Source organism: Mchenga conophoros, linkage group LG9, assembly GCF_057382185.1.
Source record: "Mchenga conophoros isolate Kocher_MC1m ecotype Shallow Benthic linkage group LG9, M_conophoros_male_GT1.1, whole genome shotgun sequence".
Classification (NCBI taxonomy): Eukaryota; Metazoa; Chordata; class Actinopteri; order Cichliformes; family Cichlidae; genus Mchenga; species Mchenga conophoros.
The window spans coordinates 36,305,519-36,328,034 of NC_140534.1; the positions used below are offsets into that span (position 1 = coordinate 36,305,519).

At 45.7% G+C, this 22,516-nt stretch overlaps 1 protein-coding gene across 9 annotated transcripts in view; it reads right to left on the reverse strand.

The window, feature by feature from the left end:
* Nucleotides 1-22,516, reverse strand: part of LOC146567828 (receptor-type tyrosine-protein phosphatase mu-like) — a 219,885-nt gene that overhangs the window by 21,376 nt on the left and 175,993 nt on the right. For all 9 annotated transcript variants that reach the window (XM_085285668.1, XM_085285667.1, XM_085285664.1 and 6 more), the window contains 5 exons: nt 11,314-11,401; nt 9,680-9,756; nt 9,403-9,439; nt 6,221-6,318; nt 4,095-4,211 (listed from right to left, as the gene is read on the reverse strand). In XM_085285668.1, coding sequence (XP_085141794.1) covers nt 4,095-4,211; nt 6,221-6,318; nt 9,403-9,439; nt 9,680-9,756; nt 11,314-11,401 — 417 coding nt within the window. The remainder of the gene's footprint in view (nt 1-4,094; nt 4,212-6,220; nt 6,319-9,402; nt 9,440-9,679; nt 9,757-11,313; nt 11,402-22,516) is intronic.

The following is a 22,516-nucleotide window of genomic DNA, read 5'->3' on the forward strand; positions in this document are numbered from 1 at the left end:
ACTGACGTTTAGAAGGAGGTTGTTCCTCTGGCACCAGTTCTCCAGATTCCTAATCTCCTTCAGGTAGGCCGTCTCGTTGTTATCAGAGATCAGGCCCACCACGACGGTGTCGTCAGCAAACTTGATGATGGTGGTGGAGCTGGTAGTGGCCACACAGTCATATGTGTACAAAGAGTACAGCAGGGGGCTCAGAACACACCCCTGGGGGGCTCCAGTGCTGAGAGTGGTGGAGGCTGAGACATGTCCGCCCATCCTTACTGCCTGTGGTCTGCCAGTTAGGAAGTTGGAGATCCACAGACACATAGATGAGCTGAGTCCCAGATGCTCCAGCTTGGTGGTGAGTGTGGAGGGAATTATGGTATTAAATGCAGAGCTGTAGTCTATGAAGAGCATTTTAACATAATTCCCCCTTCTAGTGTCCAAGTGAGTGAGTGATGTGTGGAGGAGATGAGAGATGGCATCGTCTGTGGAACGATTTGGACGGTAAGCGAACTGTAGTCGGTCCAGTGTGTCTGGTAGTGAAGAAATGATGAAGTCTCTGACCAGGCGTTCAAAGCACTTCATCACTACTGAGGTGAGGGCTACAGGGCGATAGTCATTGAGAGAAGCAGGGTGGGGTTTCTTCGGGACAGGAACAATGATGGACTCTTTGAAGCATGTGGGGATCACCGACTGAGATAAAGAGATGTTGAATATCTCAGTGAACACAGGAGCTAGCTGGTATGCGCAGTCTCTGAGGATACGACCTGGGATGCCGTCTGGTCCTGCTGCTTTCCTGGTGTTCACTCTTTTGAAGGCTCTCCTTACTTCATGCTCGAAGATGACGAGCACGTTTCCGGTGCTGGCAGTATCTTCCTGTCTGCAGCCGTTAGCGCCGCTAACACTAGCATTGTTGGAGTCCTTAGCTGCAGCCTCGAAGCGAGCATAGAAAGTGTTCAGCTCATCTGCCAGAGTCACGGCCGCGTTCGTCATACCGGTTGTTGGTGCTTTATAGTCCGTTATTGTCCTTAGTCCCCGCCACAGGCTCCTAGAGTCACTCTGTTGGAGTTGTGACTCTAGTTTCCTCCCGTAGCGCTGCTTCGCCTCTTTCACCGCCCTCCGCACGTTATATGACGCGGCTTTGTACGGGTCCATGTCCCCCGTTGTGAGTCCCGTGTTGTAGGCAGCGGTGCGGGATCTCAGAGCGTCGCGGATGGTTTTATCCACCCACGGCTTCTGGTTGGGAAACGTTGTGATAGCCTTTGTCTCCACGGTATCATCCGCTAGTTTCCCAATGAATCCCACAACCGCTTCCGTAAACACGTTGACGTCATCGTCGGAGCTGTTTCTGAACATGCCCCAGTCTGCGTCATCGAGTGCGTCCTGTAACGCGGCCACCGATTGATCCGTCCAGCGCGCGACCTTCCTCTGAACCGGAACTTCCTGTTTCAGCCTTTGTTTGTATTTTGGCATGAGGAAGATGGCGGCGTGATCAGATTTGCCAAACGGAGGGCGGGATTGTGCCTTGTAGCCGTCCTTGACCGTAGTGTAGCAGTGGTCCAGTGTCCTTTCACCCCTGGTGGGGCAGGTGATGTGTTGATAAAAGTTCGGCGCTGCGCGTTTGAGGTTGGCGCTATTAAAGTCCCCCGTCACAATAAGCGCAGCGTCCCGGTGTTGTGTCTGGTGCTGTGTGAGTGCCTCATGCAGCTCGCATAAGGCGGTGACCGTGTCCGCTTGTGGTGGAATATAAACGACACTTACAATGACCGATGTAAATTCCCGAGGTAGATAAAAAGGACGGCACATGATGGACAGTAGTTCCAGATTTGGTGTGCAGGAGCGTGTGAGAGGAACAACGTTCGCACTGTTGCACCAGTTGTTGTTCACCATTAAACACACGCCGCCTCCCCTTGACTTCCCCGAGTCCCGTGTCCTGTCCATGCGGTGAACCGAGAAGAACTCGGCCGGCTGGATGGCGTGGTCCGGCACCGCTGGGTTCAGCCATGTCTCGGTGAAGCAGAGGAGATTGCAGTCCCGATGTCTCTCTGGAACTTTACCCTGGCCCTGAGGTCGTCAAGCTTGTTCTCCAGTGACTGGACGCTGGCGAGCAGGATGCTAGGCAGAAGTGTGCGGTGTGCACGAGCTCTCAGCCTGTTCCTGACGCCGGCTCGCATCTCTCTAGGCCGCCGCCGCTTCCCTTTGTTCTCCCTCAAGATCTCACTTGGCCAGCTCGGATCCGGAGTTAAAAACTTCGAATTGTGAGTACATTGTATACCAATAGAAACAAGAGTGTCACTGTCATACCTAATGTACCCAATGGTGATGATTTTGCCGATTTAGAAACGCTGAAAACTAACTTAAAAAACAAAGACAAAAACGGCAGCCAACCTCACCGGCGCCATCTTCTCCCTCTACACTAACGACTGCACCTCCAAGAACTTGGCTGTCAAACTCCTAAAGTTTGCAGATGACACCACTGTCATTGGCCTCATTCAGGATGGTGATGAGTCTGCATACCGGCAGGAAGTTGAGCGGCTGGTACTCTGGTGCAGTCAGCACAATCTGGAGCTGAACACTCTTAAAACTGTAGAGATGACAGTGGACTTCAGGAGACATCCCTCAACTCTGCTCCCCCTCACCATATCAGACAGCCCGGTGTCGACTGTGGAGATCTTCAAGTTCCTGGGTACCACCATCTCCCAGGACCTGAAGTGGGAGACCAACATCAACTCCATCCTCAAAAAGACCCAGCAGAGGATGTACTTCCTGAGACAACTGGGGAAGTACAGTCTTCCACAGGAGCTGCTGATCCAGTTCTACACTGCGGTCATTGAGTCTGCCCTGTGCTCCTCCATCACAGTCTGGTATGGTGCAGCCACTAAACAGGACAGGAGCAGACTGCAGCGGACTGTACGGGCAGCAGAGAAGATCATCATGCCCCCCTGCCCTCCATCCAGGACCTGCACATCTGAAGAACCAGGAACCAGGCAGGGAAAATCATCACAGACCCCTCACACCCTGGACACAGACTTTTTGATCTGCTGCCCTCTGGCAGACGGTACAGAAGCCTGCAGACCAGGACCACCCGACACAGGAACAGTTTCTTTCCCCTCGCCATCTCCCTCCTAAACAGTTGACCTGTCACACTGCTCCCACTGCCAGACTGCAACTGCACCTTATGCACATTGTGTAGTATTCACTCAACCCCATTTCATTTCTGTCATCCTGTAGTTTATGTATATAAGTTTGGATTGGTTATTTATAGTTGGTTTACACAGCTTTGTGTATGTATGTGTACTGTATATATAGACACGTGTGTGTGTGTGTGTGTGTGTGTGTGTGTGTGTGTGTGTGTGTGTGTGTGATTTACATTGCTGTGCTTGTGAGTCACCATCTACCGGAACCAAATTCCTTGTATGTGTCTGCACATATACATGGCCAATAAACACGATTGTGATTCTGATTGCTCAGCACACTGGTGATGCTATGGTCCCTGACACGGGTTGTTGCTAGGTGGACGCAGGTCTAACGTCGTCCTGACGACTGTAGTTTAGAACGAGCTTCCCTTTAGACGGTGCGATGACGCAGATCACGTGATGACGTTTGTTGTGGATTTTTCCAGCAGGTGTAATATTCCCGTTCAGTTTGTTCCTGTCAGGTTACCATACCAGACTCTGACACTCTGTCCAACATGCTTACACTCACGTCCTGATAAGATTCGCTCTCTTGTAGATTACATCAACATTATCCACAAAATTCTCCAATATAAAAACACGACTGACCTCTGACCTGGAATCAACAAATTTACCTCACTCCTCCACCCACGTCCCTGAGGTAAGGTGGGGTCAGAGTTCCTCTGAAAGGAAACAACTGAAGACAACTCTGTGCTGTGTCAGTGTCAGCGAGCTGAGGTCACGGCGGCCTACACCTCGTGTAGATCCTTTGTTCATGTGCATGTTCAACTTTATTGTAACAGCTGGAGAACAGCTGCACTGATGGAGCTGAACTGAACTGTAGAGGTGTGTGTACACAGAGGTTTTTGGACATAACGAAGGATTGTGTGTGTGCGTATGTGTGTGTGCGTATGTGTGTGTGCGTATGTGTGTGTGTGTTACCTTCTCTACAGCAAAGGTCCGGATCACGTACTCAGACAGCAGCTGAGTCTCGATCAGCGTCACCTTCATGTCGCCGTAGATCTCCGTGTCATCAGGCCAGTACTTACAACACTTCACCTACACACACACACACACACACACACACACACACACACACACACACACACACACACACACACACACACACAGGATTAAATTGCCTCATTAATTAAACAGAAACACAAACAGAACAAAAGCAGCTGATATTAAAATCTCATTAGAGGCTCCGCCCCCTCCCCCTCTCCTCATTAACAGCTAATTACTGCAGAGCTAATCACACTGTCACCATGACAACCAACGAGGTAAACAGGGAGGGAGGGGTGAGAGAACAAATCAGGCTAACGTGACAGTGTGTGTGTGTGTGAGAGACAGAGGGAGACAATCAGGCTCTATCCCAGAATCCCCCCTCTGTAAAGGAGGGGAGCAGTTCCCTGGTGCCTTCTGGGTAATGAGGGCTTAGCGACGCCCGCCTGCAGGTGTGTGTGTCTGATCTCAGGTTCGATCCTTTATTTTCAGGAGGAAATGGCGGCGTGTTTATCAATTTGCAGCGCGATTCACAGGAGCACACCGTGAGTTTCCCAGAATGCCGAGCAAATGCGATGAGGTCACACAGCCACTACCCAATAGTTAGAACCTGAGCACGCCACCCTCAGAGACGGACGGCTGTGAGGAGCAGTGCGTCAGAGTCCTCGAGGATGCAGTGCCGCTACGCCGCAGCGGGAAAGTCAATGCTCAGAGAAGCAAATCTGAAACACGCAAAGTGTCTGTGAAGGTTCTCGGTCATCCAGGTCATCGTAGTTTGAGGAGCTTGCAAAGAAAAGCGTCTGGGCTTCTTTAGGTTTCCATGAAGACGTTTCACCTCTCATCCAAGAAGCTTCTTCAGTTATAAGAGCAAATGGTGGAGAGTCCCAGAATTAAGCCTGTGGGAGTGTCCCCAAGATGATTGATCCTTTACCTAATCACACGGGTGTGGGTCCCAATCAGCCAAGGTTTCGGGTGTGTTCATTGTGAAACCTGGCCCCACCTTATCATGTGATTTCCTGAGGTCAGATGGCCCAGGATGTGAGTGGGCGTTAAGGCGTCTGGGAGGGATCTCAAAACTGGATTATAGATGGCAGAGAGTTGGTGTCGTAAGCCACCGCCTCTGTTCAAAGATGGTCGCTCACAGTGGACATAGATGCTTCTTTCACTCCTCTTTCAAACCATCTGTCCTCTCTGTCCAAAATGTGAACATTGGCATCCTCGAAAGAGTGACCTTTGACCTTTAGATGCAGATGGACAGCTGAGTCTTGTCCCGTGGAGGTGGCTCTTCTATGTTGTGCGTTTATGAATTGGCTGTTTGGTCCAGGAAAGGCAAACAGTCATCCTTTGTGTCTTCCCTGGTGAACTTGATGTTTTTATCCACAGCGTTAATGTGCGCAGTGAAGGATTCCACTTCTTGTGTCTTGATTTTGACCCAGGTGTCGTCCACATATCTGTACCAGTGGCTGGGTACTCTTCCTTTGAAAGAGCCAAGAGCCTTCCTTTCCACTTCCTCCATGTAAAGGTTGGCTACAATAGGTGACACGGGGGAGCCCATGGCACAGCCATGTTTTTGTCTGTAAAAGCCTTCGTTGTATTTGAAATATGTATTGGTGAGGCAGAGGTCTAACAGTGTGCAGATCTGATCGATATGAAGCCGGTTCTGTTTATTCGAAGGACCTGTCTGTCTTTAGTTTTTTTCTGACAGCTGTAGGTGTGCAGGTGAGGAGAGACCACATCAAATGACACTGTGGTTTCATCTGGATCAAGTGTAAGTTTCTGGACCTCGTTGTTGAGGTCGGTGGAGTTTGTGGTGAGTTTTTTTATTTCTTACAACTGAAGAAGCCTTTCCGACCCACAGGTACACGTCTGTGATCGACACGCTGTTTACTGCAGGTGACCGTGAGTCAGAGCATGAGAAGAATAACAGGAGACATGAGAGCGGCACTCTGGGAAACGGAGTCCCAAACTTCATCAGCAAGGAAATAACAACCAGATGGCTGCACCGATCCACGTGTGTGTGCGGGCACATGTGTGTGTGTGTGCACGTGTGTGTGCGTGCTCACCCGGCCGACCTCCACCAGGTTGGTTACCATGACGATGGCGGCGGTATTCTCCTGCCAAACCATCCTCCAGAAATCATACACCGTCTCCTGCATGGGACCTGAGACACATACAGTAAACTTCATATTAGACTGCAGAGCTCTACATGAATCAAAATCACTCTTTTAATTAATTAAAATGAAGCGCACGCACACACACACACAGAAAATATTTTTAATTACTGTTGACAGTCTGTGTTTTGACGAGCTAATTAGTTCATGCTAATCCATTCCTGTCCTCAAGTGTTTTACAGCGAGAATCTGCTGTGAGAGCACACACACACACACACACACACACACACACACACACACACACACACACTGCATATTCATGCTCACAGACTGACATGCTGGCCCAAACACTACTGTTTGTTCAGGACGATGGATTTCTACCTGGAGATCTGATCTGTGTGTGTGTGTGTGTGTGTGTGTGCGCGTGTGTGTGTGCGTGTGTGTGTGCATGTGTGTGTACAGTCAGTGTCAGGTGATTTGGCGCCACCTGTGGTCAGAGGTGGAACTTGTTTTGTTGTTCTGGCTTTCTGAGCAACAACAACACATCGTGTGTTTTAATATTCACGACTTAAAACTGAAACTTTCTGAATTCTGCTTCAAATAAAAAAGTGAAGTATGTAACTACAATTCTCAGAATGCTTTGGCACACGGACCTGTTGGCTCTCAGGTTGGATGTGACTGTGAAACTGCAGGAAACCTAAAATCTCACAGATTCTCTGTGATGTTTTTGCTGATGCTGTCCTCAGAAAGAGTCTGAACAACACGTCTGAACCTTAACATCCAAAACAATCCAGATGTTATCGAATACAGTCAGTCCATCCATTTTTGATGGATGACTGTAGCTCCCCCCGCCCCCACACTGAGACGTCCTCCATCTCTGACTTACCGTTAGAATACCAACCAAGCTCTCACTATGGTTGTACTGGGGCCAAATGACCCGTAACAATGGGCCAGACACCCAACACACCTGAAGAACCCTCTACAGGGTTCTCTGAGGGTAGAGTTTGTTCTCCAAGTCCAAAAAACACAAGTAAACTTGGGCAAACTCCCATGGACCGTCAAATATCCTCGAGAGTCCAGTGTTCTGCGAGCAGGACGAAAACCCCCTTGATCCTCCAGAACCTGAGGTTCAAGTAATGGAGGGACTCTCGTTTCCAGCACCCTGGCATAGACTTCTTAAACATGGAGCCACCACCTCAGTCTCCCAATCCAGATGCGCCGCCCCAAATCTCCATGTTGCAGTAGTGGTGTGTCAGGCAGGACAGCCCTACCAAATCCAGAGCCTTCAGGAACTCGAACCTCATTCACCCTAGGGTCAGTAGGGTGGATGAGGTAACATTACCCCTAGTGATAAATGGTAAATGGCCTGCATTTGTATAGCACTTTTTCTAGTCCCTAAGGACCCCAAAGTGCTTCACACTACATTCAGTCATTCACCCATTCACACACACATTCACACACTGGCGATGGCAAGCTACATTGTAGCTAGTGATGGGTGAGTGGTCCCCCTCCTCAACGGACCCTGCTTCCATTACAGAAGGTGTGACTATGGAATTGAGCAGATTCTCAAAGTGTTCCCTCCACTGCATGACTATATCATCCTACCATCACTGTAGACAGTGTGTGTAGAATACCTCATTCTCCTGAATAAATGGCACCACAACAGCTGACAGCTCCAACCGAGTGTCACATAGCTGCAGAACCAATGATACGATTACAAAAATCCATCAACCTGCGGCCTACGGGGTCCTGGTGCACTTATGAACACATATTCAAACACGGTATTCATTGTGGACCAAGTGTAGCACAGAAGCCCAATAGCAGGACACAACTCGGGCATGCTGTTCTTTCCATGCACACCCCTCCAGGTCACACAGTCATTGCCCATGTGAGCGTTTAAGTCCGAGACTGGACTTTCCAGCACCTCACCCAGTGACTCTAAGAAGGCTGGATACTCTAAACTGTCCTTTGGCGCATAGGCACAAACGACAGTCAGAACCTATTCCTCCACCTGAAGGCGCAGGGAAGCAACCGTCTCATCCACCAGGAAAACCCCAACATACAGGCAACAAAGCAGGGGATACAAGTGTACCCACCCCTGCCCACCGCATCTCAACCAGGGCAACTCTAGAGTGGAACACAGTCCAGCCCAGAAAACTGGCTCCAGAGCCCGAGCAAAGTGTTGAGGTGAGGCCGAGTACATGCAGTCAGTACCTCCCAAGCTCACGCACATCTCAGCCTCAAACCCACCACAGCCTAAAACATTCTTAATAAACATATTTAAAAAATAAAAGCATTGTTCAACCAAAGGTAAGATTTTATTTGACTCCTACATAAATGCTTCAGCCTCCTCTTGTCGGGGCTGAGTAGCCAGAGAGTTTTTGGAGCAGACCCAAATGCAGACACAAGAGAGACAGAACCAAGTTTAAGAAAAGGAGAGCCATTAATTTAGGCTGAAACACAAAGGTACAAAAGTAAGAGAGAAAGCAAAACCAAGGGCTAAATCTAAACTGGGAAACTAGGAACTGGGAACACGGGGGAGATGAACAGACAACCTGACAAAGAACAAAGGAAGACAGAGGACTCAAATACATGGAGGGCAATGATAGAAGTAGAAACATCTGGGAAACACAGCTGACACAAATGAACATGGCACCACAAGGGAAGCAAAAGCAGACACACCAAACATGACTATCACACAGGAGGAAAGGCAGATGAGAGAGGGACATGATGGGGTGGAGAACATGGAACAACACACAGGAAGGGGAGACGAGACAACATGGAAATGGAAATATAACTAAACAGAGCAAAAAGATACTCAAAAATAGAAAAGTAAAATACTACACACAAAGAAATCACAAAGCACTGTGAACATCAAAAGGTGACACCTCTAATCTGCTTCACTCAGCTAATTCTCACAACTCTGCTGAAGTCTTAAGAGTTCTGCACAATGTACAGGTCAAGGGCTTTTATTGTGAAAGAGTCGGTGCAAGTAGAAGCATATATTGTTTGTCTGGGAGGGATTGTGCAATGTCACGTTTCCTGCTGGCGTCGACGTAACCCCTCGGCTCAGGTTTTTTCTTTAAAAACATCACGAGCAGCTAAAGAAGAAGAAGAAGCTGTGGGTTTCTTACCCTGGGTCGCGATGTAGTGGTTGGGTCTGTGGTAGCCCTGCGAGAGGGAACAGAGAGGTTATACCCACACACACAAACTCATGATCATATGAACAAAAACATGCAGTGTGTGTGTGTGTGTGTGTGTGTGTGTAGCTGTTGGGAGCCAACATGTCTGTGATGTTTACACACAGCTGACACTGACAGAGACGGTCGTCATGGAAACATAGTCGACCAGGACGTTTCACATCGACGTTTATAGGAAAGTAAACTCTGTGTGTGTGTGTGTGTTACTCACGTCTACATAGTTAGCGTTGATGTAGTCCGAGCCGCCGCCTCCATCCTGAGGCTGCAGACGCACACGAGAGTGATCATCTAACACACACACACACACACACACACACACACACACTGTTAGTTCGATCCTCAGTTCCTGAGAATAAAACATCTAATAATAAATTAATAAAGTTTTAATTACAGTTGTTCAATAAAATGATGAAAACTGTGTGTGATGTTTCAAAATGATGACATTAAATTTAAATAATAACTGAATAAAAAAAAATGAAGATAAATTTAATGAAAGAAAGTAAAAACAAATCAAAGTTGGAGCTGAATTGTTCCCGTGTCACCGACCACAGAGCGCCCACGTCATCTCTGACGCCTGTAGCACACTGGCTGTTACTACTGTCATTCACACAGATAGGTGTGTGTTTGTGTGCGTGTGTGTGGGGGGGGGGGGGGGGGGGGGTGAATGTAAAATGTGTCCCTGCAGGCCACCGTAGCTCACAGCCTCGGCCTTCATCACACCTCATTAGCATAATTACACGCCACAGGGCCCTGTGTGTGTGTGCGCGCGCATGTGTGCTTCCTGATGTTCTTCAGCAGCTGTCAACACCGACTTTGTGGGACGTCAGCTGAGCAGTTACATGATGTGTTTGTGAGACCTGGGGCAGTGTGCTGATCAAAACTGACACCAGATCCGCCTGACGGACACACACACACACACACACACACACACACACACACACACACACACACACACACACACACACACACACACAGCTTGTCTGAAACTGCAGGTTTTCTCTCTGACATCGTTTTATGCCACCTGACTGATTAGCATCTGGTTTCTCTATAACTTCCTGTGATTGGTCTGAAAGCCGAAAGCTTCAAAGAAAAGTTTTGACACCAGGACCAAACAAGATCAGTTCACTCTGATTCCAGACTGGTCCTGGGAACGAGTCACAGCTGGACTCTGGGCTGGACTCAAACTGAGACATCAGTCTGGACCTCAGGAGGTCAAAGCAGCAGCAATCACACAGCGCAGAGTCGGTGACACGAATCGTAGCCATGATGGAAAAGTAAAAGAGGCTCTGCTGAACTTTCAGGTGGAAGACTGGACTGAAAAACTGCACTGACTGCTGACCAAGGACTGTTTGGGAATTTGAAGAGGACTATCAGCTCCTGGAAAGTTCGAGTACAGAGCCAATCCAGGATCTAAGGGGACCAACAAGTCCTATATCAAGTCCAAGACAGAGACCAAACGGAAGACTTGGAAACACTGTCCCGGGACAAGTTCTGGGACTCTGTCTCCATATCTATGGATATATATAGTTTTTGTAACCGTGCTGCTGCCATTTTGATCACACGAGCGCAGGATGGCGTCAGTTTTTACCGCCAGTGTGACGAGCTCTCTCAGGTCACTCTGAGCTTGATAAAAGGAAGCTGTCTGGGAACCAAACCCTCCTCCTGTCCCCGTGCTGCTGTGCAGGTTTGGCCTGACATGAGAATCCTGCAGCGAGACGCCCAAAACTCATGTCAGACCAACACCTGAGGTCAGCGTTCCCGGTCTCATGTTATTAACTGTCCGTGGACACAAACAGCTGAAATCAGCCTCTATGACGGACGCAGGTGACGTGCACGGGTACGTACAAGCAATGATGTTGCCGTAGCGATTCTTCATGCGGTTCTCGTCCTTCTTGGCCGAATCCCAGGGAGCGGACTGTCCCTCAAAGAAACTCTGAAAAGACACAGAGAGGGGGGTTAGTTTGAAGGCAGCGAGTGATGAATAATTCAGAGGACGTGTTTGATTTCTGTGCCTGAACCACACAGACGCCAGTTTTACGCTCTGAGCAGATGATTAGGTCCAATTAGGAGCAGGCAGCTCAGAGAGACGCCCCAGGCTCCAAACACGCTCTGGTCGCTGCGTTTCCACACAAAGACACGACTTCACCTGTGTGCGTGCACCGATGCTTCACACCACCAAGAAGCTCCAGCTTCTCTGTTGTGTCACTGCACATGCACGCTTGGCTCTCACTGTTTTTGTGTGTCTTTGCTGTGATTTTGTATATTCCTGCATGTCGTTGTGAGTTCTCGTGTTTGTTGGGCTGCTCTTTGTGATTTGACGTCTCTTTGTGCGTCTGCATCACGGGTTTGTGTAAGTAAGTAAGTAAGTAAGTAAAATTTTATTTATATAGCACATTTCTAGATAAAAAATCACAAAGTGCTTTACAAGGTATAGGCACAGATTAAAAAGACAAAGTACAGTCAAAAGTTAACAAAATGCAATTTTAAAAAGATGTGTTTTTAGCTGTTTTTTAAAAGTAATCAGCGAATCAGCAGATCTTAAGTTCTGAGGAAGAGAATTCCACAGTCTGGCGGCCACAGTAGCAAAAGCTCAATCACCCCTAGTTTTCAGTCTCGTATACTGAATAACAAGTAGGCCCTGACCACAAGACCTCAGAGACCTACTAGGGGCATAGGGCTGTAAGAGTTCAATGATGTATGATGGTGCTTGTTCTTGAAGAGCCTTAAATGTCAGAACCAGAATCTTAAAGTGGACTCTGAATTCGACAGGGAGCAAGTGTTACTGTATAAGCAGCGGTGTTATATGTGAGTATTTCGATGTTTTCGTCAGAAGCCTTGCTGCAGCATTTTGGACAGTCTGCAGACGCTCCAGGTGTTTGTATAAATGTGTGTCTTTTGTTTCTTTGTGTTTCCTCTGAGGAACATTTTGCTCTGCAGCTGTGTGTGAGTCTTTTTGTGTGTGTCTCTATCCTAAACTGACAGCAGAATCTTCAGCAGTCATACACTTGTTTGTCTGTGAAGGTTCTCAGTCATCCAGGTCATCGTAGTCTAAGGAGCTTGCAAAGAAAAGCGTCTGGACTTCTTTAAGTTGCTTGAAGATGTTTCACCTCTCGTCCGAGAAGCTTCTTCAGTTCTAGGATCAAATGGTGGAGAGTCCCAGATTTAAGCTTTGTGGGAATAACCCACCAAGAGGGACAAAAGGACCCCCTAATGATCCTCTGCCTAATCACATCAGCCAAGGTGTGAAAACGGGTGTGGGTCACAACCAGCCAGGGTTTTGGGTGAGCTCATTGTGAAACCTGGCCCCACCCTATCACGTGATTTCCTGAGGTCAGATGGCCCAGGATGTGAGTGGGCGTTAAGGCCTCTGGGAAGGATCTCAAAACTGGATTATAGATATTATCACTTTATTGATAACAGAACACTTTTCATTACTTATAACTCCTGTTTAAATGTTCATTAGGCAAAGATAATGCAAACTCATGGAAATTTAGGGTATTCTATACAGTTTGTTCAAAGTTGTCTGACTCTCCAGATATAAATGAATTGTGTCTTTAGAGTTGTAAATGCTTGACTGAGTGTCTTTTATTTAGGTACATTTCTATTTTATAAATAAAGGTAATTGTGACTATTAAAAGTGTTCTTCATTATATTTTCATGTAACTTTGTTATGAAAAAAAAAGTCAAAAGGAACCATTGGCCCCCAGGCATCTTCACTTTATAAAATTTGGCCCTCTTTGCAAAAAGTTTGGACACCCCTGCCTTAGACCATACACTTGTTTGTTTCACCTTCTCCTGACTGTTGAGTTGATCTACTGTGGGGTTTTTTCCATCGCATTCCTTCACCTTGTTTCTGCCCACTTCATGACCTCGTTGGTCTTTCAAGTGGTTTTACATTGTCTCATATCTACAGTCAGTTTGTTGGGTTTTTCTGTTGTTTTCTACTCTTTGATAATTGGCGGAGACTTGACTTGCTGGTTGGACCCTATTTTGTCGTTAAAACCGACCTCTCTGAGTAAATCAGCATCGCACGTTCACTCTTCCTTCTCTACATATGGGGTTAGAGATATTTGGCGCCATCTGACTGATAGGGAGCGTTTCTTTTTCTTTAATCTGCCTCACACCTCTTCTAGGATAGACTATTTTTTCTGAGATAATTGTTTGACTAGTATTGCGTGTGCCTGTGAATACCATGAAAATAGTTAGATCATGTCCCCTTAAGTTTGGCCCTGTCTATGCCCGACTTCCCTGCATCAGGCAGGAGTTTAAACCCCACACTGCTATCACATAATACCTTTATATAATTTATAAATAACCATATTAAACTTTTTCTAGACCCAAACATCCCCACAACCTCTGGGGACAGAATATCTCAGGAAAAATGTAATAGAAAAGCAAGAATTGGCCGATAAAATAAAAGACTTGGATCATCAGTATGCACACACGAAGGATCCCAAAGATCTAAATCCAAAGTAGCTAGGCTGAATCCTGGCTCAGACCCCCGCTGTAACAGGTGTGGGTCTGATGTCTGGGAAGAGGTTTTCTATACTCTGAATAAGGAAACTGGCTCCTAACCCCCTACTTGCTCTCTTTGGTACAGTGGGTGAGGATGATAAGTGTATTACTGGGGCAAAACGCTGGGTGCTGTCTTTTGGTTCCCTCCCTTTGAGGTGAGACATTTTGGTGAGGTGGAAGGGTGCTGCCCCGCCCACCCATGTCTTGCTGATCTTATGTCTCAGTCTTAAAAAGATCAACGTCTCGTTCCAGAATGAAAATGGCAAATTTGATCAAATTTAGGGTTCTTTTCTGACAAATTACTCAATCCTTCCATTTAAGCATTTTGGATTAACTCAAGGCTTTTCAGGGAGTTTTTAGGACTTCCTGATAATAATGAATTACAGTCATCCAGCCTGATGTTTCTGGCAAAATACATTTATATTAAAAAATCAATTCAGAATTTAATTAATAGATATCAGATTATTCAAACTAAAATCCATTTGAATCTGGAAATTGATCTTTTAAACCCAGCCCTAGTCAAAGACCCTGGTCCGTGATAAAATCAGACAAAGTAAGGTGCAGGTTAACAACAAATCAAATTTAGTTTTGAGTCAGTTAGAGTGGACGAGGCTAAGCATCACACTTTCAAATGAAATAAAACACTATGGGTCTATAGTGATTGGCGCCACACCGCCGCCTCGGCCTGTGCTTTAAAGATTCTTATAGTTAGAATGACTCGTGGGTGTTGATTCATTTAAACTGACATAACCAACTGCAACCAGGTTTCTGTAAGGCAGAGTAAGGCTACGTCCACACGTACACAGCTATTTTTGAAAACTGAGATTTTCCGTTTTCGTTTTTTTTTTAAATCCCGTCCACACGTGCAGTTTTGAGAAAATATCTCCGTCCACATGTAAACACTAAAAACAAAATGTTGGCCAATCAGAAGTCTAGAAGCCGGGAGGGAAAGACTAAACAGGGTTTTGTACCCTCACTAAACCTTCAGGACTTCTGAAAAGTTTGTGCTGTCCTGGAAAGGCAGATAATTTTGTTACTATTCAAGTGCCTTCAACATTTCAAATGTTAATAACAAAGACAGTATTTTGGTTGGTGTAGACTCACAACTCAGGAATGAACAAAATGCATACAGCACACATAAATTAATTTTTAAAAAAAGTAAATTTGTAAAAAAGTAAAAATGTTTGGATTTGGGTTGTGAGAGGGTCTGTGTTGGATATAGAAGCCCCGTCCGAGGTTCACTCAGACGCCTGTCTGTGTAAACGGAGGGACGGTAACTGTAAGTGTGTTAAAACTGCAGATAGTCAGATTAACAGCAACAGTATTTTGTTTCTATCTGCCATTGTAGACATAATCTCATGTAAGCAGTAACGTGGCGCACAGCGTCACGTCAAAAAGGCGCACACCTTTGACGTTGTGTGACTAAATCTCTGTGTTCCTCGTCCACACGTAAACGCAAAAACTGAGTTTTCAAAAATCTCAGTTTTCAGTGATTGAAAACACCGTTTACATGTGGAGGAAAGGTGCAAACGCATAGAAAAATCTGTGTTTTCAAACATACCAATGTGGACGCAGCCTAAATCAGGATCTTGATCTCATATTAAATCATTGGCTAACAGGGGCTTAGAAGAGAAAACTTAATGTTTAATAGTTTTAGTCCATTATTTAGTGCAGATGTGGATACTGTATTGTTCTTTCTTTGTAATTGTTTATGTTTACGTTGTTTGTTGCTGGTTTTTAGTTTGTTTTTTGTCTGTTTGGAAGCTGACACAGTCTCTATGGAGATGGGTTTTTGGAGGGGTAGCAGGAGGAGAGAAGCTGCAGAGAGGCGTGTAAGACTGCAACTCTGCTTCCTGGTCCCAACTCTGGATAGTCATATTTTGGGGGGTTTAATAAATTTGTCCATATTTCTAGAAATGAGAGCTGCTCCATCCAAAGTGGGATGGATGCCATCTCTCCTAACAAGACCAGGTTTCCTCCAGAAGGTTTGCCAATTATCTATGAAGCCCACATCGTTTCTGGGACACCACTCAGACAGCCAGCAGTTTAAGGAGGACATGCGGCTAAACATGTCGCTCCTGGTCTGATTGGGGAGGGGACCAGAGAAAACTACAGAGTCCCACATTGTTTTGGCAAAGTTGCACACCGATTCAATATTGATTTTAGTGACCTCCGATTGGCGCAACCGGGTGTCATTACTGCCGACATGAATTATGATCTTACTGAATTTACGTTTACCCTTAGCCAGCAGTTTTAAATTTTCTTCAATGTCGCCTGCTCTGGCCCCTGGAAGACAATTGAATATGGTTGCCGGTGTCTCTAGCTTCACATGTCTGAGAACAGAATCACCAATTACCAGAGTTTGACCCCCGGCGGGTGTGTCGCCGAGTGGGGAAAAACGGTTAGACACATGAACAGGTTGGTGGTGTACCTGGGGCTTCTGTTTAGGACTATGCTTCCTCCTCACCGTCACCCAGCCGCCCTCTTTCCCCAGCTGCTTGGGGTCTGCCGGGGAACAGCTAGCGGGGCCTACGCTATCTTCGGCTGCACCAGCTACAGGGGCCTGGCTAGCTACGGTGGAATGAAGGGTGCGAAGCAGAGTCTCCAATTCAGTAATCCTGGCCTCCAGCGCTGCAAATATGCTACATGTGTTTATCTACCACAGAGAGGAACACCAACACTTGGTGAAATCATTCGATCCATCCACTCTTATCCACTGTAGGTTCGTCAGTGCTTCATTAAAATGCCTGTAGACACATGTGTGTGAGACAACAGTCTAACAGCTTCAGACATCCATCAAACAGAGGTGAACAATGTCTCTCTCACACACAGAGACACACACACACACACACACACACACACACACACACACACACGACTGGCAGCGTGGAACAAAAGAAGGAAAAAAAATAGAAAAGAATGAAAGGAAGGAACTAATGAATGCTGATAGCTGTGTGTGTAACAGGGCTTTTTTCAGACACTGATGCTAATGCTAGCTGTCTTCTTTAATCACCACTATCCTCCTGCTGTCACTGAGGTCAGAGGTCATCACTTCTAAGGAGACACAAATTGTGTCATGGTCCTGGGCCATGTGGGCCCAGTATTCTTAGTTTCTTGTATTTTTGTATTTCGTTCCTTATTTAGGCCATGTTTCCTGAGTTGTCCTGGTGTGTTGTTCCCTAAGTGTTTTCCCTTCGTGACTCTTACCCCCTGTGTGCCCCTCTGTGTATTTATGAGCCCTCGTCTCTCTTTGTGTTTATTCCATGTTTCCCCTGCCCGTTATGTCCATGTTCTTCCTGTGCTCTCTCTCTCCCCTCCTGTCTGAACCCCCGTGTACTTCCTGTTTTACTTTGTGACTCCCGCGCCTGTATACGTCATGTTATGTTCACCCCGCCCTGTCTCGTTATGATTATCAGTGTCACCTGTGTTCCCCATGTGCTCCCACTTCCCTCGTTAACCCTCTGTGTATTTATGTCTGCGTCTCCCTCAGTTCCGTGTCGCGTTCTCCCTCATGCTGTGTGGATCTCCCTGTGTCTCTCTGCGAGTGCTTAGTTTGTTGTTCCCAGTTTAGTTTTGTATTTCCTGCGATCTGCCTCTCCAGCATTAAAGCTGCATTTTGAGTTCATCCTCTGAGTCTGTGAGTTTTGCATTTTTGGGTCCTCATCCTGCCTGCCACACAGCGATCCATGACAAATTGGTATCATTACAAACTCACCTACAGAGTACTACAGTAAATACTACTTTAAATACTACAGTGTACTACAATAAAAATACATTAAATACTAAAGGATGTAGTATTTAATGTCAGGGAGTTTTCAGGAAGTCCTAAAAACTCACTGAAAAGCCTTCAGTTAATCCAAAATGCTGCAGCAAGAGTCCTGACAGGGACTAGAAAGAGAGAGCAGATTTCTCCTGTTTTGGCTTCCCTTCATTGGCTTCCTGTTAAATCCAGAATTCAAAATCCTGCTCCTCACATACAAGGTCTTAAATAATCAGGCCCCATCTTATCTTAATGACCTTGTAGTACCATATCACCCTATTAGAGCACTTCGCTCTCACTCTGCAGGCCTACTTGTTGTTCCTAGAGTATTTAAAAGTAGAATGGGAGGCAGAGCCTTCAGTTTTCAGGCCCCTCTTCTGTGGAACCAGCTTCCAGTTTGGATTCAGGAGACAGACACTATCTCTACTTTCAAGATTAGGCTTCAAACTTTCCTTTTTGCTAAAGCTGTCACGGTTCTGGGTCATTTTGACCCAGCAGTTTCAGTTTCTTATGTTTTGGTATTCTTCTGTGTTATGAATTAAGTTCCTGTTTTGATTATTATAATTCTATGTACCAGTTTATTCTGGTTTAGGTTTGTGTCTTGTGCCCTCGTATTTAGTGCTGTTAGTGTCAAGTCTGTGTCTTTGTGAATTGTTTCCTGTTTTACTTTGAAGGTCCCTGTCTTATGTCAGTGTTTTCAGTTTTGCTTCCCCTGTCTCGTCATTTCCTCCCAGCTGTGTTCTAATGCTGTGTCTCATTGCACTCGTTATCCGTCAGTGTATTTAACCCCCATGTTTCTCTTTGTCAGTGTTGCGTCATCTGTGTTTCTCCCCTGAGGTCATGTCAGGGTTCAAGACTCTGTGCAAGACTCATGTTCCTTGTTCTAGTATACGTTTCATAGTTCTTTCATGTCCCAGCACTGAGTCTTGTTTATAGTCGTCTCAGTCGTCATTGTCATAGTGTTCGCTGTTCTTAGTTTCTCCAGTTTAGGTTTTAGTTTAGGTAGCCACCGTCCCTGCTGTTTTGTTATGCCTTTCTATCAGCCACAATAAAGGCTCGCCTTTTGTTTAAAGTTCAGTTCTGCCTTCTGGCCTGTGTCTGCTCCTGGGTCCTCCTCACTGTCTCCACTCGGTCTGCCCCGCAGACGTGACAAAAGCATATAGTTAGGGCTGGATCAGGTGACCCTGAATCCTCCCTTAGTTATGCTGCAATAGGTGTAGGCTGCCGGAGGATTCCCATGATGCACTGGGTGTTTCTTCTTCACTCACTATGTGTTAATAGACCTCTCTGCATTGAATCATACTTGTTATTAATCTCTGGGCCTGTCTCAATGTGCGTACTTGTGCGTACTTGCGTTCTCGTGTACTCGTGATACGTCATCAGTCGGAGACCAAGTACTGTTCCAATTCGAAGTACGCATCAAGCCGAGAACGCGAAAAAGTCCCGAATGTGTTCTCGCTCTGCCCGTTTTATCGAGCATGCATCGGTGGTGACTTGTGTGGACTTGGTACAGCTAAATATCCCAGAATGCATTTCGTCCAAAACTCAAACAATGGCGGACGAGCGGTCCTGAAAACTTTTACATATTACTCTTTCTGGGTCACAAAATAAACGTTTAAGTTATTTTCAAGCGAGAATGTAGCTGTGTAAATTTCAAATATCTGCTCGATTTATCAAGATATCATATATTTCCAAACGCGCTCCGATGTTTTTGGAGGCGTCTTCTAAGTGCTCCATAGCAGATAGCGAGGTCGAGGATTATTAGAGCCGGCGAGAACAGCGGACTCCCGGCACATCGTTTTCAATCCCCCCGCGGTCTTTTCGCTACTCAGGTTAAACAAACCCCAGTAGCTGTCTATTGTATTGAGTGTCCACTAAAATAAAAATAAAAGCGTTCTAACATCTCACCTACTTTTTTTTATTAAGGTATGTACACGTATGTACATGTACACTATTTTTATTAATAGAGATTTCACTACTGAGGTTAAACATGATATGTACGTCACTTAGATCACTTCTAAATGTTAATGTTTGGTTTATTTCAGTGTTTTATTTGTTCCTGAGTAAACCGGTTTGGCTGTGATTAAAGCTTCATAACATATTACTCGCAGTTAAATTAAGAGGGGACGGCAGTAAAAACTCCGGACCTGTGACATCATCAAGTACGCTGGTGTTCCAATTGTACAAATCGCGAGTCCGTGCTCGCGTACTTGAGAATTGAGAAAGGGCCTCTGTCTCTCTTCCACAGCATGTCTTTATCCTGTCTTCCTTCTCTCACCCCAACCAATCACAGCAGATGGCCCCGCCCCTCCCTGAGCCTGGTTCTGCCGGAGGTTTCTTCCTGTTAAAAGGGAGTTTTTCCTTCCCACTGTGGCCAAAGTGCTGCTCATAGGGGGTCATATGATTGTTGGGTTTTTCTCTGTATCTATTATTGTAGGATCTACTGTACAATATAGAGCACCTTGGGGTGACTGCTGTGTTATTTGACGCAATATAAATAAAACTGAATTGAATTCAATTGAATTATAATAAATAGCTCTAATGTATACAAATAGCTCAACTATAAATATCAAGATTATTAGTGGGATTAAATAAATGTGATTGACATTTTACTCTGTAAAACGTTGTCATTCGTTATTTTACTGAGTGTGTGCAAAAGGGTGCAACTGTTACACTGTATACTGTGCATTAGGTGGAGGAGTTGTACAGAGATATCCACAGGAAAGAATCATTTCCTGTGTTGTTCATTGGTGCATTATGGGGAGTGTTGGGTAAGTTAGTTTAAATTAGTAACTTAGTTACATTACTAGTTACTTCTATCAAAAGTAACTCAGTTACTTCAAGTTACTCGTTACTTTCGGAGTAACTAGTTACTAGGGAAAGTAACTTTGGTTTTACTCAGAATTCTCTTGTTAATGTGCTGCTTCCGTAACTGGATACCCAGCAAGATTGCCAGTCTTCTAGCTTGCTTACTTGCCACAAGTGCACTGTGCCACCTACCAATAGAAAGGAAAAGATAATGTGCACATTTCCACGAGAGAAATCCCACGCCTGATTCTATCCTAGCCTGCTTTTTACATCCAACACAAAAACTGCAGTCGTGGTGCTTTCGATTGTACTCAGAACTCGGAAATTCTGCCTTCTGAATAGGAAGATGTAGACTGCAGATGAGCTGCATACAGGGCTGGACTGGGACAAAAAAATCGTCCTGGGCATTTTGACTAGAGACCGGCCCACCATTATAGGAAAAATCATAAAGTCTTTGAATGAAAACAAACACTGTTGTGACAGTGATGTGCACTGTTCTGATGGTATATATGCATCAATCTATCAATTGTTTGTTGCAAGACTCAGATAATTTTTTTTTAAAAAGTGAGACATTTTAAACGAGAATAAGAAAGTATTTCCTTGTGCCCCCCTTTCCCTTTTAATTCCCTACATGGACCCCTGGCAACACTTTGCTAGACCCGCCCCTGCACAGTTACCAGCTGTCAGCTACTTAGAAAAGGATCCTGGTGTTATTTGTCTCTCAGAAACAGTTCATAACTTCAACTCATTCATGTCACCTAAAAGGTAAACCTGTTTCTCCATCACCTGTTCAGCTCTGATGGTTCAGTAAGGACATCTCCTGGTTTCATCTTCATGTTTCCCTCTCACCACATATCCAAACCGACATCATGACCAGCAGCTTTACAGCTGTGGCTCCAGCAAACATCAGCTGATACTAGAAATTAATATTAAATACATTCTAACAACAGCTGATCAAGCTTAAACGTGCTGCTGTTGTTTAGCGCGACATCCGCTGGTTTCTTCTTTCTGGCGCAAAGTGGGCGATAAATAAACAAGAGAGAAAAGCCAATCAGCTGATCATTGATCAGTTTCATGATTGAAGTAGAAACAGGAGAGGGAGGGGAGAGAATGAGAGAAGAAGAGGCAGCTGTGCAGCGTAAAGAGACAGAATAACTCCAGCTTTGTGTCTTTTTCATTGTAGCTGAAGTCCGGGACAAACTGTTCCTTTTCACCTCAATACGAAACGCGTAATATTTTCTCTGAATACGAGATGATTCTGTTTTTTACGGGACGGTTGGAAACTCTAATAACTAAACCTTATGAACAAAATAAAGTTCAACATCAGTAACATAGCACCACCCAGCTGTATAGAAACTCCGTCATGCTAGCTAGCACGCAGTACGAAAAAGTCAGCACAACGAAAATAAACTCCACCTAAACTTGGTTTATATCTGACCCAGATAGACTGCAGGTTATAACTTCTTACCTGAAGTTCAGTTCACCTGACACTCTCGGACCAGCGGCCGCTTCGGGTCTCTCCTCTTGCCTCCCTTTTCCTTCATCCATCTGCTGGCTTCCACCACTTGCTAATGTTATTGAATCAGTGGAAGCTCCGCGTTAGCCACCACACGAAGTAACGAATAACGAGCCTATCTAAATCCCAGTAACGAGTAACACGTTCCCGGTTTTGGCATAATAACTAGTTACCGTGCTCATTACCACAATAATAACATAGTTACTGTAACGCGTTACTTAATAACGCGTTAGTCCCAACACTGATTATGGGTAATCCTAATCTCTCACTGAGGTAGCTCCTGTGACTGGCCAGCACATCATGGAGTGGGTGGCAGATAAGGAAGATAAGGACAATGGCAGCATTGTCCTTATCTTGGACAACATCCACTTCAGTCTGTGCATCCCCGACCCTCAACCTGGTCCCTCAGCATGCAACAGCATGGAGGACGGCACTGGCCACAATAGACT